Source organism: Oryctolagus cuniculus, chromosome 1 (assembly GCF_964237555.1).
Source record: "Oryctolagus cuniculus chromosome 1, mOryCun1.1, whole genome shotgun sequence".
NCBI classification, from domain to species: Eukaryota; Metazoa; Chordata; class Mammalia; order Lagomorpha; family Leporidae; genus Oryctolagus; species Oryctolagus cuniculus.
Genome location: NC_091432.1, coordinates 229,133,928 through 229,150,896, shown reverse-complemented (window position 1 = coordinate 229,150,896; position 16,969 = coordinate 229,133,928). Strand labels below are relative to the sequence as shown.

The 16,969-nt window shown below is 46.0% G+C and overlaps 1 protein-coding gene across 8 annotated transcripts in view; it reads right to left on the bottom strand.

Moving 5' to 3' along the window:
* Positions 1 to 95: 95 nt before the first annotated feature.
* GAPVD1 (GTPase activating protein and VPS9 domains 1) overlaps positions 96 to 16,969 on the bottom strand; it is a 106,074-nt gene continuing 89,200 nt past the window's right edge. For all 8 annotated transcript variants that reach the window (XM_051836384.2, XM_017350061.3, XM_017350057.3 and 5 more), the window contains 8 exons: positions 16,706 to 16,835; positions 13,990 to 14,099; positions 13,539 to 13,698; positions 11,494 to 11,681; positions 9,697 to 9,910; positions 6,827 to 6,899; positions 4,748 to 4,945; positions 96 to 3,223 (listed from right to left, as the gene is read on the bottom strand). In XM_051836384.2, coding sequence (XP_051692344.2) covers positions 3,083 to 3,223; positions 4,748 to 4,945; positions 6,827 to 6,899; positions 9,697 to 9,910; positions 11,494 to 11,681; positions 13,539 to 13,698; positions 13,990 to 14,099; positions 16,706 to 16,835 — 1,214 coding nt within the window. In that variant the 3' untranslated portion in view covers positions 96 to 3,082. The remainder of the gene's footprint in view (positions 3,224 to 4,747; positions 4,946 to 6,826; positions 6,900 to 9,696; positions 9,911 to 11,493; positions 11,682 to 13,538; positions 13,699 to 13,989; positions 14,100 to 16,705; positions 16,836 to 16,969) is intronic.

Here is a 16,969-nt window from a genome sequence, read left to right as displayed (position 1 = left end):
TTTAGTTCATCCACTGAGTAAAAATTCTTTGCCCATCAAGATTATTCCTGCCCCCCACCCCACCAATTATAGTAATTCCACACAAAATACAGTCATCAGAAGAGGGAAACAGACTTCTCTTTAATGAGACAAAGCGGGGACTGGAGAGGCAGGAGGCACGTCCAGGGCACACACACTGAGGCTGTGACCTCCACGACGCTCTATCACTTCCATGCAACCCACCAGGGGTTCCGAGCACATGTCCCCACGTGCTCTTATCACACCCAAGACAGTTTTAAGCCTCAAACATTTGGAACACCAACTTGACCCTTTCTTGGCCCAAACTGGAATTCGCGTGGCAAACAATAGGAAAAGGGTATCGCGGTCTGGCATGTAGTCAGCTCCAGCTTCCTAGGTCTTGCTGTTTGGCCTGGGTTTTGTTCTCTCCTGCAACTCAGGGACATTTGTCTGTAAAGTCCACTCTGCCCAGCTTCCAGGTCACAGACACAGGAGAGAAAACCGGCATCACATCTACTGCCAATGCCTCAGACAGCCCAACCCCCTGACTACCGCAGTTGAACCATCTGTATAAAAGGCTTTCAAAAGCAAGTTTTATAAAGAAAAGCAGAAGAAAGTAATCACTGTGGCTGAGATTTTATCTAATGCAGAAAAGGAAACAGTGTTTACTGGTTTGGTTTTTTCTAAAGACATTTGTAAGGTCGTCTTCTCTGTTATTTCTATTACTTCCAGAAGTAGAACATCAAAGCAAAATACAAATTGATTTTTCTTTTCCCTTAGAGAAGTTAATTCTACAAGACGTCAGTGAGTTGACCCACTCTCTCCTGATTTAACATCCATTAACCTTGTAAATGCTGTGTAACAACGGGTGGCTGCCACCGCGTCCCACAGGTGCTTTTCACACACGACCAGGGCTGGGAACACTGAAGAACAACCATTCCTCTTCCCTGGCAGAACCGAACCAGACCCCCGTCTGACCGCCACCACTGCCACACCGAAGGCAGCGATGGTGAGGCTGAGGCGGTGCTTCCTCAGCCAGGGTGCCCGAGGGACACTCAGCCACCTGCAGCAGCTGGGCCCTGCTCTGCCAGCAGCGAGCCAGGAGGTGCCACCAGGGCCGAATTCTACCCTCACCACTGGCTCAAGCACTCGAGAGCCCGCTCTCCTGTTCCAGGCTGGCTCCCGACCCCAAAGCCACAGCTTCTCTTCCACAGAAAACAGTCCTGCTGCGATGTCCAATCTGCATTTATTTCCACAGTGGTAACATGAAATATATTTAGCAACCCTTGTGGAGGAAAACACTCATTGATTTATGAGCTAAATCCCGTAACAGTGCATTTCAGCTACCCAGAGTCTACTGTTGATTGAATATTTACTGAATCAAGGCTGAAGTACATGGACTCCCGTCTAGGTCTCAGGTACCATGTCACAGCCTGTCTTGTGTTGATGATGGAATCTGACTTCTAGTACCTGGACAGGTTTGACACGGCAGTATGATCCTGTGCACGGCTCTCTTGACATTCAAATGGACATTCTGTAGTACTGGTTTACGTCTGATCTCTCCTATAAGACAGAAACCACATCCCACACTCCCATACAACGTATTACTTTTGGTATTTTTAAATAAATGAGTGAGAAGAGGTGGAGGCATAAAGCAAACCCAGCTTCTTTAGGCCTTAGGAAACACAGATCTTTATGAAAGGGGCAAATGGCTCTGCACTCACCCACTCAAGGCTGCGTGCCCTGGCTCCCTTAGAAAAGTCTGGAAATGCCGCCAACAACAAGGGACGCAGCCCCGGGCCTGAGAAGCTGAGTGAGGCCAGCCCGGGTGGCCCATGTACATGACTTGTGCTTGAAGCTTTGCTGTGTCTCCCTGGCCAGTGGCTCAGGCACCAAAACCCACTCCTGATAACAATCGATACACAACACAAATCAGACTACTGAAACACGGGCTTCTTTCCAGAAGAAGGAAATAAAGGCACAGAAACCTGCCAAAATAGACTTTTCCCCATAAGAGTAGTGTGGTTGATTAAAATAGTTCATCACTAGTAAACTTGTATCACTAGAGTAGACAATACAAATTAGTTTAAAAAAAATGACATTCACTGAATTCCTGGTCTGTGCATTCAATGTGAATAATCATCAAAAATATATTACAATTAAAGGTTTGTAAGGAGCTCTGTCTGGGGTTTCTACAGTATGGTTAGTATTTCAGATGAGAAGTGCCACCATAACACATTAGGTGTCTATTGTCCTTACGTAACGCATGCCCATTGGAGAGTCCAGACACTTCCAGGGTGAGACATGTCCAAGTGACTTACTCTGCGACTTTTACACTCCTCATCAAAGGCAGCCCTGTGTATGGATCCAGTTCCACACCTACAAAGTTCAATAAACTAGTCCATGTTAATAAATACTTCTGTGTATTTCTGTTTCTTGCTTTTAAGCTCAGCTTAAATTTTGTCAAGGAAACCATTTCACAAGACAGTATGTCACAACCTACCATCAGCAATATTCCTTGTTTATTAGTATCTGAGATGTCCTTGGCACATCGAATATAAATATATATTATATTTACATTTCTTTCTTAGCTTCTCCATTTAGGTGAGTGTATTTATAGATAATGCCACTAATGCACCACTACTACAATCCTCGGTGCGGCTGGTACTCTGCTTCCATTAGATGCAAATCAGGTAAGACAGCATCTTAAAAGAGGTGTATTGTTCTTTTTTAAAATATAAGGAAAGAACAGGTATCCATGAATGGAAGTCTAGGAATTTTCTATGAGATTTTGTTTTTTAAAAATATTTCAAAATACCCAAAAAAGTGGTCCCTTTTTGCAGTAGTATTTTCTACGTGGGGACAAGGAAAGAAAATATGTAACCCAGAAAGGAAAAGAGCCCAAAGAAAAGAGAACCTGCTTGTTAGCTCATTCATCTGTTTAGTAAAGATCTATTTTAAAATGTCTGAATGCTGTACAGTACTATACAAAAACAATCTTCAGCCTTCAGAGCAGCTGGCTCATTCTCTTAGAGATCTATTTGCCCAACTGACAGTCTGCCTCTTTGGTGGGCCTTAGTCTTGGTCACTTCCGGTCATCGATGGTTTTTATGAATTCCACTGCTGCTGTGAACTGCATCCACCAGTAGGACTCCTCCCCAGACAGACAGCTGGCATAAAAGCTACTGATATACTGTACAGTAGACAGCAAACAGGGTGGATTTGCCTAGAGAAATGAAAAAGAAAAGGAGTCAATTCCTTGGAGGTAGAGCTCTGCAAAATTATTTAAGTGTCTCAGAAAGAGATACCAACCCTCTTGAAAATAATCCAAAATGCAATTTTTGGAAGTATCTGTAACTCCTACATACTGTAACAACCATATACAGGAAATGCAACCCAGGTACCAACTTCACTGTACTTTCTAGAACTTCCTATGCTGCAACTTGCACTGGTCTCACAGGAGAACAAACGAACTCCAGTGGTCTGACATCCCAGGATTCCAGAATGGTAGACAAAGAAATAAATACTGTACGCAAACTGAGTTCTATCTGGCAAGTTCAGGTAGAGTCAGCTAAGAAAGAAGAAAGATTAACAGATAATACTCCCTCTGTTGTAGGAGGTAACACAGAACTTCTCACTTGTCACCTTTTTCATATGAAGAGAACGGACACTGGTTGTTAACAAGTTAAAAGGCCTTTTCCTTAAAACCAGCTTCAACTGGCTCTGCAGAGGGACCAGAGAGATCATGAGAGGAGGCAGCACAAAACCTGCCTGGAGGAGCTGCATCTGCAAGCTAAGTGTTCAGGTTGCAATTACTGCAAATATTAGGAATTTTTTTTTTTTTTGACAGGCAGAGTGGACAGTGAGAAAGAGAGACAGAGAGAAAGGTCTTCCTTTGCCGTTGGTTCACCCTCCAACGGCTGGATGGCGGCGCACCGCGCTGATCCGATGGCAGGAGCCAGGTACTTATCCTGGTCTCCCATGGGGTGCAGGGCCCAAGCACTTGGGCCATCCTCCACTGCCTTCCCGGGCCACAGCAGAGAGCTGGCCTGGAAGAGGGGCAACCGGGACAGAATCCGGCGCCCTGACCGGGACTAGAACCCGGTGTGCCAGCGCCGCAAGGCGAAGGATTAGCCTAGTGAGCTGCAGCGCCGGCCGAAATATTAGGAATTAAACACAGGACTACGTCAGACACACTTTAGACACCAACAGATGGCTGAGCTGACGGGAATCCCTGAGTGATTCAGTCACGTAGTGGATATGTGCACCCACACTGCATGATAACCCACAAAATATCTGAAATAAATCATTTAAATAATAAAACCGTAATTTTAAAGTCAAAGGACAAGAGATGTCAGTACTTCTTAAAATAATTTACTGCAAGATAAAAGGCTAAAAGAGGAGAAATGATTGGTAAATTTGGTGGTCCATATGCCAAGCACTACAAAGAACTTCATGTGAAAGAAGAAATGTTTAAGAGCCTGCCCTCATCCATCCACTCAATCATTACACACTGAGCTCCAAGCATGAACCTCAGGCACTGCTTTAGAAGCCCGAGTGTTCATTCATCTAGTGGCTTCCACCCTAACTTGTGGACAGATCAAGTTCCAACATTTGATACTTTCCTTCTGGGTTACACAGAGCTTGAACCCTGGAGAAGAGCCAAAGTGTGTAACGTCACGCCAAGCTGCACCCTGCCCCCTGCTCAGCGGGACAGACAAGCTCTGACTGCACGCAGGACGCGGCCCACCTTTATCAACACGAACACCAGCACGGGGACGAAGTCGTCAGCTCCAGGGACAGAGTCCTCGTTGGCCAGGCTCAGGAGGTTCATGATCGTGGAGCACATTCGCAGGATGCACTGCACCTTGTCCCGGGGCGTTTTGTACGCACTTATCGTCCTGATTTCTGACTGTGCAGATGGCCAGGGCGCCTCCCGAAGGTAAACCTAGGTTAGGACAACAGACAGACCCTGAATCAAGCGGCAACCCTGGGCACTGAAGGCTCAGCACTGAGCCTTCAGGTCAGGAAGTAGAGGGCAAAGTGGGTTCTTTCCCCTTCCATCCAAGATTGAAGCTTTTAACTTTTAAATAATTTGCTCCTCATTTTAAAATACAGCAACCCATACATCCATTAATACAGAAAGGGCATATATAACACAGAACCCAGAATGCATAACATTTCAAACAATTATCTTCATTAAATAGCTAAAGAGGAACTTCTCTATATGTAGTAGCTGATTCCAAAAGCACAAAAAAGTTACTAAAGAGGATAATTGTAAAATTAGGGGTGGGGGGCTGGTGCTGTGGCATAGGGGGTAAAGCCACAAATACCCACAACACTCAGGGTTGGGCCAGACATAAGCCAGAAGCCAGGACCTCAATCCAGGTCTCCCATCTGGGTCAGGGAATCAAGTACGTGAGTCACCTGCTACCTGCCAGGGCGCGCGCGCATTAGCAGGAAGCAGAGCTAGGACTCAAACCCACGGCACCATAACATGGGACACAGGGGTTCCCAGCTGCACTTAACTGCTGCACCAAACACTTGCTCCTAATCATTTTTTAAAAATCATATGCACCATTGTTGCAGTACTTCTACAAATAACAGATTCCAGAAACAGACTGTTAAGAATTTTATGCAAGTTAATGTTTATTAGTAGAGCTTTTCATTTAAAAACTTAAAATACCTGAAATTTTCTTGTTTTCTTATTTTGTAAGAGATGAGAGATGTAATAGGTAAAAACACTGGCTTCTGGGGCCAGCAGTGTGGTGTAGCAGGTTAAGCTGCTGCCTACACTGCCAGCATCCCAAATGGGTGCCACTTTGAGTCTCGGCTGTTCCACTTTTTTTTTTTCTTTTCAGATTTATTTTATTTATTTGAAAGACAGAGTTACAGAGAGAGGTAGAGAAAGAGAGAGAGGTCTTCCATCTGCTGGTTCACTCCTCAGATGGCCGCAATGGCCGGAGATTTGCTGATCTGAAGCCAGGAGCTTCCTCCGAGTTTCCCACGTGGGTGCAGGGGCCCAAGGACCTGGGCCATCTTCTACTGCTTTCCCAGGCCATAGCAGAGAACAGGATCGGAAGAGGAGCAGCCGGGACTCGAACCGGCGCCCACATGGGATGCCAGCGCTTCAGGCCAGGGCTTTAACCCGCTGCGCCACAGCGCCGGTCCCTGCTCCACTTCTGATCAAGCTCTCTGCTATGGCCTGGGAGGGCAGTAGAAGATGGCCCAAGTCCTTGGGCCCCTGCACCTGTGTGGGAGACCCAGAAAGAAGCTCCTGGCTCCTAGCATCAGATTGCGCAGCTCCAACTGGGGAGTGAACCAGTGAATGGAAGACTTCTCTCTCTGCCTCTCCTTCTCTCTCTGTGTAACTCTTTCAAATAAATAAATAAATCTTAAAAAAAAAAAAAAAAACCATACACACACACACACACACACACAAAACCACTGGTTTCAACAACTAGAGAGAATCTGAGCTGAAATCCAAGCCCTGTCCTGGAACAGCAGTTCTCACACTCTTTGCAGGACACCAGCCCTTCCTCCAGCATGACCTGACTACACAAGCACCGATGGCCACCTTGGCCCGGGACATCAGGGCTGGGATGAGGCTCTACCTGGCCCTGAGGGGCTTCAGGGAAGGGTTCTTCCCTGCAGGCTCTCAGGCCCCTTTTCATGCCAGAGAATGTCTCCCAGAATCACCTTTGGAAACTTGAAGGTTAGACTGAATTATATTTTATCATATTCCAGCTCCTTGAAAAAGTGGTACTATGCAGTGGTCTATCACACAGCGGTTGGTTACTATCACACACACCACAGAAACCTGCATTACCTCTGGTATCTGAAGAGCTCTATGATTGGCAGTCACTACTTTAGACAATCTCTGGATATGTTCATGAAGAACCCTGAAAATCCACAAAAATATATACATAAACACACATTTCAGAAAATAAGCTATCCAAATCATAAAATATTTTCCAAAATGTTTAGGACATTTTAATCTTATTTCTACACACGGATTACAATTACGGTTGAGCTATAAGTTTCTTTCTTGTCAAAAAAGGCTCTGCTTAGAAATGCTGAGGGAGTGAGCTGAGGAGACGCAGAGACAAGGAGGAAGTCCTCCTTTCCTGGACTAAGAGTGCATTTCAAGACACACAGGAGAGGAACCCTGAGCCCAGGAGCTGCTTGGATACACCACTAAATAAAGTAGAGGAAAAGGCAGATGGAAAAAAGGGAGAAGTAGAGTGTAGCTAGAAACAAAGACCACGAATGTTAGGTAGAAAATGGCCCCAGTCACCTGCTCAACCCCTCATTCTGTATATGAAGATGATGAAGCTTCAAACAGTAACGGATTTGCCTAAGACTCCACAGGGTGACTTGCAGGAGCTAAACTGAGCTTCCTGGCTTCTAGCGTTCCTTCCAGGACACGGTGTCCACTTTCACATTCTGTAAAACTTGTAGAAATGCTATGGAGGAGTGGGTAAAAAGAATCTGCTTTGCAGTTCCTCTCTGCATTAAGTACAATTTGAATGTTCCCATTCCTGTCCCATGTCAGAAGCTAAAACCTGGTGTTCTGCAGAGAACAGCAGGGCGTATTATGTACAGACATGTGGCTGAGCTAACAGCTCCTGAGACTATGAACACTCAAGGGACGCAGGTTGGACTGATGCTAACCCATGTCCTAGAAAAATGAGTTCTCCAAATATACATAGGCAGTGTCTTAAAAATCTCTCTATAGGAAAATCTTACATAAACCACTCACAGCCCACCTGAGATCCTATTACACAGAACCCTGAGAGTCACCAGGCACAGGAAACCATCAGTGACAGTTTCAACATGCTTAGGGCAAAATAGGTCACGATGCTCAAGAAAGAGGAAAATAAAAATGTCAAATCCTCTATGGTTTCCCTGCCTTAAAAGAGCTGATGTCACCATTCTAGATGTTTAATGATACTCAGGTTAATGCTCATTTCTATTAAATATGTAATGAACACACACTAGAAGCCAGGCCCTGTGCTAAGCACTGTGGTATAGTGAATATAAGCACTATTTCCTGCTCTCACAGAGGGGACACTCTAGTGGAGAAGGTAGCATTCATCAAACATTCACACAAAACAGTGATGGGGGCTGACGCTGTGGTGCAGCAGGTTAACACCCTGGCCTGAAGTGCTGGCGTTCCATATGGGTGCCAGTTCGAGACCCAGCTGCTCTATTTCTGATCCAGCTCTCTGCTGTGGCCTGGGAAAGCAGTAGAAGACAGCCCAAGTCCTTGGGCCCCTGCACCCATGTGGAAGACCTGGAAGAAGCACCTGGCTCCTGGCTTCGGATCAGTGCAGCTCCAGCCATTGCGGCCAACTGGGGAGTGAACCATTGGATGAAAGACCTCTTTCTCTCTGCCTCTCCTCTCTCTGTGTAACTCTTTCAAATAAATAAATAAATCTTAAAAAACAAAAAAAAAAAGCAGTGTTGAAGATCGAGGAGAGGTTTGTGATGTCTGCAGACAGTGTCTGGCCATCACACTGGTGGCTGCTACTAGCATCTAGTGTGAGAGACCAAGGACGCCACTAGACGCCCTACAATGCACAGGACAACCTGCCACCTCAAAAAACCGTCAGTTGTGCTGGGCTGAGTTTTACCAAGACTGAAAAAAATGGCAAATTATTTTTCAACAACAAAGGCGCCTGGGGCCAGCACTGTGGCATAGCGGGTAAAGCTGCCACCTGCAGTGCCAGCATCCCATATGGGCTGGGAAAGCAGCAGAAGATGGCCCAAGTCCTTGGGCCCTTGTACCCACATAGGAGGCCCAAAAGCAACTCCTGGCTTCGGATCGGCACAGCTCCGGCCGTTGCAGATATCTGGGGAGTGAACCTATGGATGGAAGACCTCTCTCTCTGCCTCTGCCTCTCTGTAACTCTGCCTTTCAAAATAAATAAATACATCTTTAAAAACAAACAAACAAACAAAAACAAAGGTGCCCAGGCCTGAGACAGCCATACCAGGATCTAGTGAGGAAAGGTTTCCCAAGAAAATGAGGCTCGAGTCAAGAACTGAAAGGCTAAGGGCTGGAGTTGTGGTGTAGTGGGTGCCAGTTTGAGACCCAGCTTCTCTATTTCTGACCCAGCTTCTCTATTTCTGATCCAGCTTCTCGCTATTGTGCCTGGGAAAGCAGTAGAAGATGGCCCAAGTGCTTGGGCCCCTGCACCCGTGTGGCAGACAGGAATGAAGCTCCTGGCTCAGGCCTGGCCCAGCCGTGGCTACTGCAGCCGTTCTGTGACTGAACAAGTGGATGGAAGATCTGTCTCTTCCTCTCCCTCTGTACCTCTGCCTTTCAAATAAATAAATCTTTTTAAAATAACAACAACAAAAACACCCTTGATTAACTTAGGTATTTCTTTAAAGGAAAAAAAAAGATCTGAATGATAGTAAGAGTTAAACACAGAAAGAGGGCAGGGAAGAACACCCTAGGCAGTGCAATCCAAAATGGCCACACCCATACACACTTCTTCCAGCCTGACTGCCCACATCCCTGACAATGGGTACTACTATGCCTTCCGATCATATATCTGGTGGGTGAAAAGTGGTAATGTGCATTTCCTTTTACTCTCAGGCCCTAAATCACAGGGATAGCTTGCTGAATATGAGGCTATCTGACACATCCCTCACAGTGCGACAACAGGCACTCAATGTAGAAGCACTCACTGGTCACGAAGTATGTCTCCGTCCTGATTAGGGTAGAAAGCCAGCTTGAAAATCCGGTTCATCACACTCCGTTCGATGGCCAGCTGAGCATCCTGCAGCTGCTCTTCACTTGCGTTTTGCCATATGACATCCTGGGCCATGGCACCATACAGGAACTGCAGAAAGTCTTCTACCTGAGCAGTTTTATCATCAGCTGCTGTGAGTTTCTGAAAGTCTCCAATGCAAAATAATAATTTTAAAAATATACTATCTGAATAACTTTTAAAAAATTAACTACAGTAGTTAGTCCTTCCTTATTTATGGTTTTGCTTTCCATATTTCGTTACTTGAGGTGTGAAACTAATAAATGGAAAATTCCAGAAGTAAACAATCCATAAATCCTAAACTGCACAGCATTCTAAGCAGTGTGATGAAATCTTGAGCTATTCTGCTCAGTCCCACTTGGAATGTCAATCATCCCTTGGTATGGCACATCCATGTTCTACTTACTACCTGCCCATGAGCCAATAAGAGCATTCAGTTATCAGTGTTGCACACAGAGTTCAGTACCACATTTCACACATCCACTGTGGAGTGAGGCATGGTCTTGGAACATAGTCACTAGCAATGCAGACATCATGATTTTAAAGCCAAAAGTATTGGGATGTGTCCTTTTAGTCTGTATAACTCTGACTTTCAAATGAATAAATAAATTTTTTTTTGAGAGAATGATTGACTTTATTTATTTTTTTAACTTTTATTTAATAAATACAAATTTCCAAAGTACAGCTTTCAGATTACAGTGGCTTTTTCCCCCCACAATAAATAAATCTTTAAAAAAAAAAAAAGAAAAATATGCAGCCAAATTTTTAAAATCAGGAGAAACTAAGAAATCTATAAATCTTGAGCTAGCGCTGTGGTGCAGAGGGTTAAGCCTTGACCTGCTGTGCCGGCATCCCACATGGGCGCCGGTTCTAGTCCCGGCTGCTGCATTTCTGATCCAGCTGATCTGATCCCATGCACCTGGGAAAGCAGAGGAAGATGGCCCAAGTGCTTGGGCCCTTGGACCCATGTGGGAGACCTGGGGGGAAGTGCCTGGTTCCTGGTTTCAGCCTGCCCCACCCCGAGCCATGGAGGGCATTTAGGGAGAGAACCAGCAGATGGAAGATCTCTCTCTGTAACTCTGCCTTTCAAAAAAATTAAAATAAATCTTTAAAAAAAATGAATATTCCAGCCGGCGCCGCGGCTCACTAGGCTAATCCTCCGCCTTGCGGCGCCGGCACACCAGGTTCTAGTCCCAGTCGGGGCACCAGATTCTGTCCCGGTTGCACCTCTTCCAGGCCAGCTCTCTGCTGTGGCCAGGGAGTGCAGTGGAGGATGGCCCAAGTGCTTGGGTCCTGCACCCCATGGGAGACCAGGAGAAGCACCTGGCTCCTGCCTTCGGATCAGCATGGTGCGCCGGTTGCAGCGCGCCGGCCACAGCGGCCACTGGAGGGTGAACCAACGGCAAAGGAAGACCTTTCTCTCTGTCTCTCTCTCTCACTGTCCACTCTGCCTGTCAAAAAAATAAAAAAATAAATAAATATTCCAATCCAGGAGAAAAATGCAGTAAGTGGCTTGACATCAAAGTGGCTTGACACCTCACACGGGTACAGGGGCCCAAAGTTTAATTACTACGCATCTCTAAAACTACTAGCTGTTAAGGAACTGTGGTAAAGCACACAGATGTTTGAACAAACTGCAAAGCAAAACAAAATGTCCCAGTTTTCCCAATACAGACTGGCTGGAGTCATGGTTAATCTGAAGATAGTTAGTTACCTTGAATGAATTCCCTGATCTTCTTTTCTTTGCTCTCAAGCAGTAACCTCACACAGACGGTGGTAAAGTATCGATTGGCTACTTCTTTGTCCCGCAAAACCCTTTGCAACAGCCTTTCCAGGTGAGCCTGTGTTGTCTGCAGACCTTGTCGACAGCGAGTGAGATAGGCGATATATGGCGCTCTTTTCCTAAAAAGAAAGACACTTTGCAGGACATCAAAGATATACAGTGCACACTTTCTTTGGAGACTGAGTCCTAACTTTTCTTTAAAATAAAAAAGTATTGGCCGGCGCCGTGGCTCACTAGGCTAATCCTCCGCCTTGCGGCACCGGCACCCCAGGTTCTAGTCCCGGTCGGGGCACCGGATTCTGTCCCAGTTGCCCCTCTTGCAGGCCAGCTCTCTGCTGTGGCCAGGGAGTGCAGTGGAGGATGGCCCAAGTGCTTGGGCCCTGCACCCCATGGGAGACCAGGATAAGCACCTGGCTCCTGCCATCGGATCAGCGCGGTGCGCCGGTCACAGCATGCCAGCCGCAGCGGCCACTGGAGGGTGAACCAACGGCAAAGGAAGACCTTTCTCTCTGTCTCTCTCTCTCACTGTCCACTCTGCCTGTCCAAAAAAAAAAAGTACTTCCTAATTTTTGGGTTTATAAATTGGCATCTCAGTCTGCAGACAAGTGTCTTGGGGACTAATTATGCTGCTAGCTCAAGAAACAGAACCAGGACTGGGCATTAAAGCAGGTAGTTCAGACACCTGCATCCCACACTGTAACTCTGAGAGGCAGCAGATGATGTTCATGTAGTTGGGTGGATCTCTGCCATCCGCATGGGAGACCCGGATTGACTTCCTGTCTCCCAGTTTCACTCAGATGCAGCCCTGGCCATTGTAAGCATCTAGGGAGTGAACCGGTGGACGAGAGCTTGTCTCTCTCTTCTTCTGCCTTTCAAGGAAACAGAAGAAAGAAGGAAACAGAACCTTTTTTTTTTTTTTTGACAGGCAGAGTGGACAGTGAGAGAGAGAGACAGAGAGAAAGGTCTTCCTTTGCCGTTGGTTCACCCTCCAATGGCCGCCGCGGCCGGCGCGCTGCGGCCGGCGCACCGCGCTGATCCGATGGCAGGAGCCAGGAGCCAGGTGCTTTTCCTGGTCTCCCATGGGGTGCAGGGCCCAAGCACCTGGGCCATCCTCCACTGCACTCCCTGGCCACAGCAGAGGGCTGGCCTGGAAGAGGGGCAACTGGGACAGAATCCAGCGCCCCGACCGGGACTAGAACCCGGTGTGCCGGCGCCGCTAGGCGGAGGATTAGCCTAGTGAGCCGCGGCGCCGGCCCGGAAACAGAACCATTTTTGCATGTTTGTGAAGAATATCATCCATTGGGCTGAACACTCAGCTACTGAACTCACTACATCTTAATAAGTCTTTGGCACATTGGCTTATTTTATTTATTTTTCTTTTACACTGGTTTATTTTAAATAGGATCACTGTCTCATGCTGGTAGGACCTCATACCTACAAGGAAACTGACTGTCAGAGACTAAAAAAACAAAAATGTAAGGTTATATTCCCCAAGGTCATCCCCACTGTTTGTTTACTTATAGTCTAAATGTACCGACCATTGGGGCACTTGGTCCCTAGGCCTCTCTAACAACCAGTGGCATCCATCTCTGGAACACTGCAGGGCCTGCGGCAGAGAAGGGTGGCGTTTCCCAGACAACTCCTGCCTCTCTGCTCAGAAAAGCAGTCTTTCCCACCACCCTTTTAAAAGAAGGAAGAGGACACGCTACTTCTATGCTGGGCTCAAAATCTACGACATTCCTTTATCTGCTTCTGTGGAAAGCTAAAGTGAGCTGCACTTCTCTGCTAGTGCGAGCTGCTCATCCAGAGCCGCATTTCCAGACCACCCAAACGCGCTGCTTGCAAATCTGCGCCTCGGTAAACACAGCTCAGTACTTTGTGGTAGGCCTGGAGTTATTCCTGAAATAAAGCTGAAAAGAAACTTGTAGCTAAAAATGAGGCTGTAAGCTCCAGGCTGCGAAGGTTGGGTTTCTTACCGGTAGTCCTCAGCAATAGATGCCAGCAGTTTTCTACACGTCCTATTGTCAAAGCGGCACACACAACGCATTGTTTCTTGCAGTTGGGCCATTAAGTTCTTATCTTGCAAATTAATTGCTTCAGCTATTTGAACTTTCAAGAAGCATACAATTTCATTATCTAAAGAAAAAATATGAGAATTTTGTTACTGAGAGTTTCCAAAGGCTGTAGTAACCGGCTAGCATTTGAGATGCCCAGTTTTACTTTACTCTGTATCAACTGAATGAAGCTATACTGCCACTCCCAATAGGAAACTACTTCAATAAACCATCAGTACCCAAAGTGCCCTTAAGTGACACTAATACTGTTAAACTACCTAGAACTGCTGTATGGTTTAAACAGTGGCATACAAGCAATTTCACAGGTTCAATAGGCAAATATAGGGGGAAAGAAAACGATTTCGCAGCTTGCCTTCGGGGTCTGCATGGTCTGGTAACCCATTCCTTGTTGAATGCGTCAGCACTGGGAAGGCTACGGAATCCGCAGAGCAAAGGGCAAGCCTCAGTTTCTTTTTTGCATCTCTGAAAAAAAATGAGTAGAAAATACAATTATTTCTTTATCCAGGTATAGTCACATTTATGAATATTACTACATAAATTAATTTGCTACCTCAGGACTCAAATCTTCAAATAGTTATTTGAAAAGGATAATTTTTACTTATTGACACCTCACTTCAAAGAGGAAGCCCTCCACCTGCCCACAGAGAACAGCAGTAACAGTGCCCTGGGCAGGGCCCCCTCTGCCGTCACCAGAATCAAACAACAAATCCTTTGTGACCTCTCATCATGTGCTAAGGGCTACAACAGGCACCGTGAGAAGACCAGAAAAGCCCATTATGCCTGGGAAGGGGAGGGCCACAGAGCTTATGAAAACCCTAACACTGAAATCACGGCTGCCTTCCTTCTACATCTCTGAGACGCTGCTCCTGCCCAAGACAAGCTCTGTGCCTGGCAAGAAGCCCTTTCCAATGCTCAACTGCTTGAGCCTTTAGTGTCAGGCCAAAATCTGCTTCCAATTCCTGACCCACTACCAGCATGACGGTGTCGCTCCACCCCTGACCAGGCAGCACTTCAGACTGGGAGACACCACCAAGCTGCTTCTATTTGCTAGTGTCTTCTCCTCTGGTTCAGTGTTCAAAACTGTCTTCCAAAGAGAGGAGTCCAAATACCCCAAAGGAAGGCCAAGGGCTTCCTTCTCTGCAAGTGTGTCTAGTCCACTTCCTCTGACAAACTCTCTTTCCCTAATGGTTCCCTACTGGTTCCCTTCCTGTAAAATGAGCAGAGTAGAAATCAAGTTGATCAATTATAACCTTCACCCACTTTGCAAAGGCTTAAAATAAAAAACTCTGTGCAATTTTACTGTAGGGAAAAACAATAATTATAACAAAATGATACACTACTGAGTCTATTTTAGGAGTGGCACTGTGGCACAGCAGATCAAGCGCTGTCTACAGTGCCATATCCCATAAGGGGACCCATGAGGGCACCGATTTGAGTCCTGTCTGCTCCACTTCCTACCCAGCTCCCTGCTAATGTGCCTGGGAAAGCAGCAGAGGATGTTCCAAGTGCTTGGGCCCCTGCACCCATATGGCAGACCTGGAAGAAGCTCCTGGCTACTGGCTTCAGACCAGCCCAGCAGCTCTGGCTGTTTTGGCCATTTGGGTAATGAATCAGAGGATAGAAGATCATATCTCTCTGTCTCTCTTTCTCTTCTCTCTGTGACTCCTTCAAATAAATATATTTTTTAAAAAGTTTATTTTAAATAATTAGGAGAGTATAAATATGAAATAATATTGGCCATGTATTAGCAGGTAATATAAGTAGTAGGTAATAAAATTAGTAGGTAATATAAGTAAGAGGAGTATCATTATATTCTTTCACTCCTGCGCATGTTTGAGAATTTCTAGAATAAAAAGTTAAAGGGAAAAAGCGAGGGAATTTCCAAAGTTCACAAGAAATAACCAGGGCTTTAAAATTGCTACTCCTTGTCTGAGCAAGCAGAGTTTATCAAACAAGGGCAAAATCTTTAGGATCCTGAAGTCGTTAACCTTCTCAAGCCCCATTAGACCCAGGGCGGGCATTTGGTCAAAAGCTACTTGGGATGTTACAACCCATACGGAAGTACCTGGGTTCTCATCCCATCTCTGGTCCTGACTCCAGCTTCCTGCTTATGTGCCTGAGGAGCTATAGGTCATGACTCAAGCAACTGGGTCCTGCCTCCAATGTGGGAGATCTGGATCAAGTTCTGAGGTCCTGATTTTAGTCTGGCTATTGCAGGCACTGGGAGAATGAACTGAAGAATGGAAGACCTGTCTCTGTCTCTGCCTCTCTCCTGTCATTCTGCTTTTCAAATAAATAAAGTTTTAAACAGAAAAAGAGAAATCTTCCCAGGAACAAGCATGATGACAAATGAAAGGGCCCCAGCAGGAGACAGTGGGTTATTGCAAACCTGCAGCTGACCCCACTTCTGAACTGCCTCTGTTCTCTCCCAGTATTTCTCGCCCAGGCCGGCAGCACTACTTGGGCAGGGGCCCTGCAATCTATTTAATTTAAATTGCTTCTGTGGCTCCTTTGAGCATATGAGTTTTTTAAAAATATGTGAAGAGGGGCCAGAGCAGTGACGTAGTAAGTAAAGTGGCCGCCTGCAGTGCCGGCATCCCAAATGGGTGCCGGGTTGAGTCCCAGCTGCTCCACTTCCAATCCAGCTCTCTGCTATGGCCTGTGAAAGCGGTAGAAGATGGCCCAAGTCCTTGGGGCCCCGCGCCCACGTGGGAGACAGAAGAAGCTCCAGGCTCCTGGCTTTGGATTGGCCCAGCTCCAGCTGTTGTGGCCATGTGGCAAGCAAACCAGTGGATGGAAGACCTTTCTCTCTGCCTCCTCCTCTAACTCTGCCTTTAAAATAAATAAGTAAATCTTTTAAGAAAAAAATACATGAAGTAAAGATTTTTATACATGGCATCCACAACTAAAACAGTCTTCCTAGTTAATAGCATCTCTTTCTTATGTCTCTACTTTAGACATTTATTAAGTGACTCAAACAATCATCTGAAATGAGTATTCTTTTCCCTATAGCGATGGTGATGGCAAAGTTTAAACCCAAAAGTTTGAACACCCCATGAAAGAAATACCTATAAGAAAAAGCAGACTCCTGAGGGTGGGCTGCTTGGCTGGCGGAGTCAGGGAGATCGTCGGCAGAGATGTTCTGTAGCGTTTCATCCCGAGGAGAATCATGTGCACTTTCACCATCACCCAGAACCTCTAAAAAAACCCAACTTGTGTTACCAGTTTGCTGGAGATTCTCCCAGAAGATACTCTATGCACATACAGGCATAAATACACACAGTATACTAGGTATGCTTTTATCTACTTTGGTTTCTGCTTAATTTATCTTA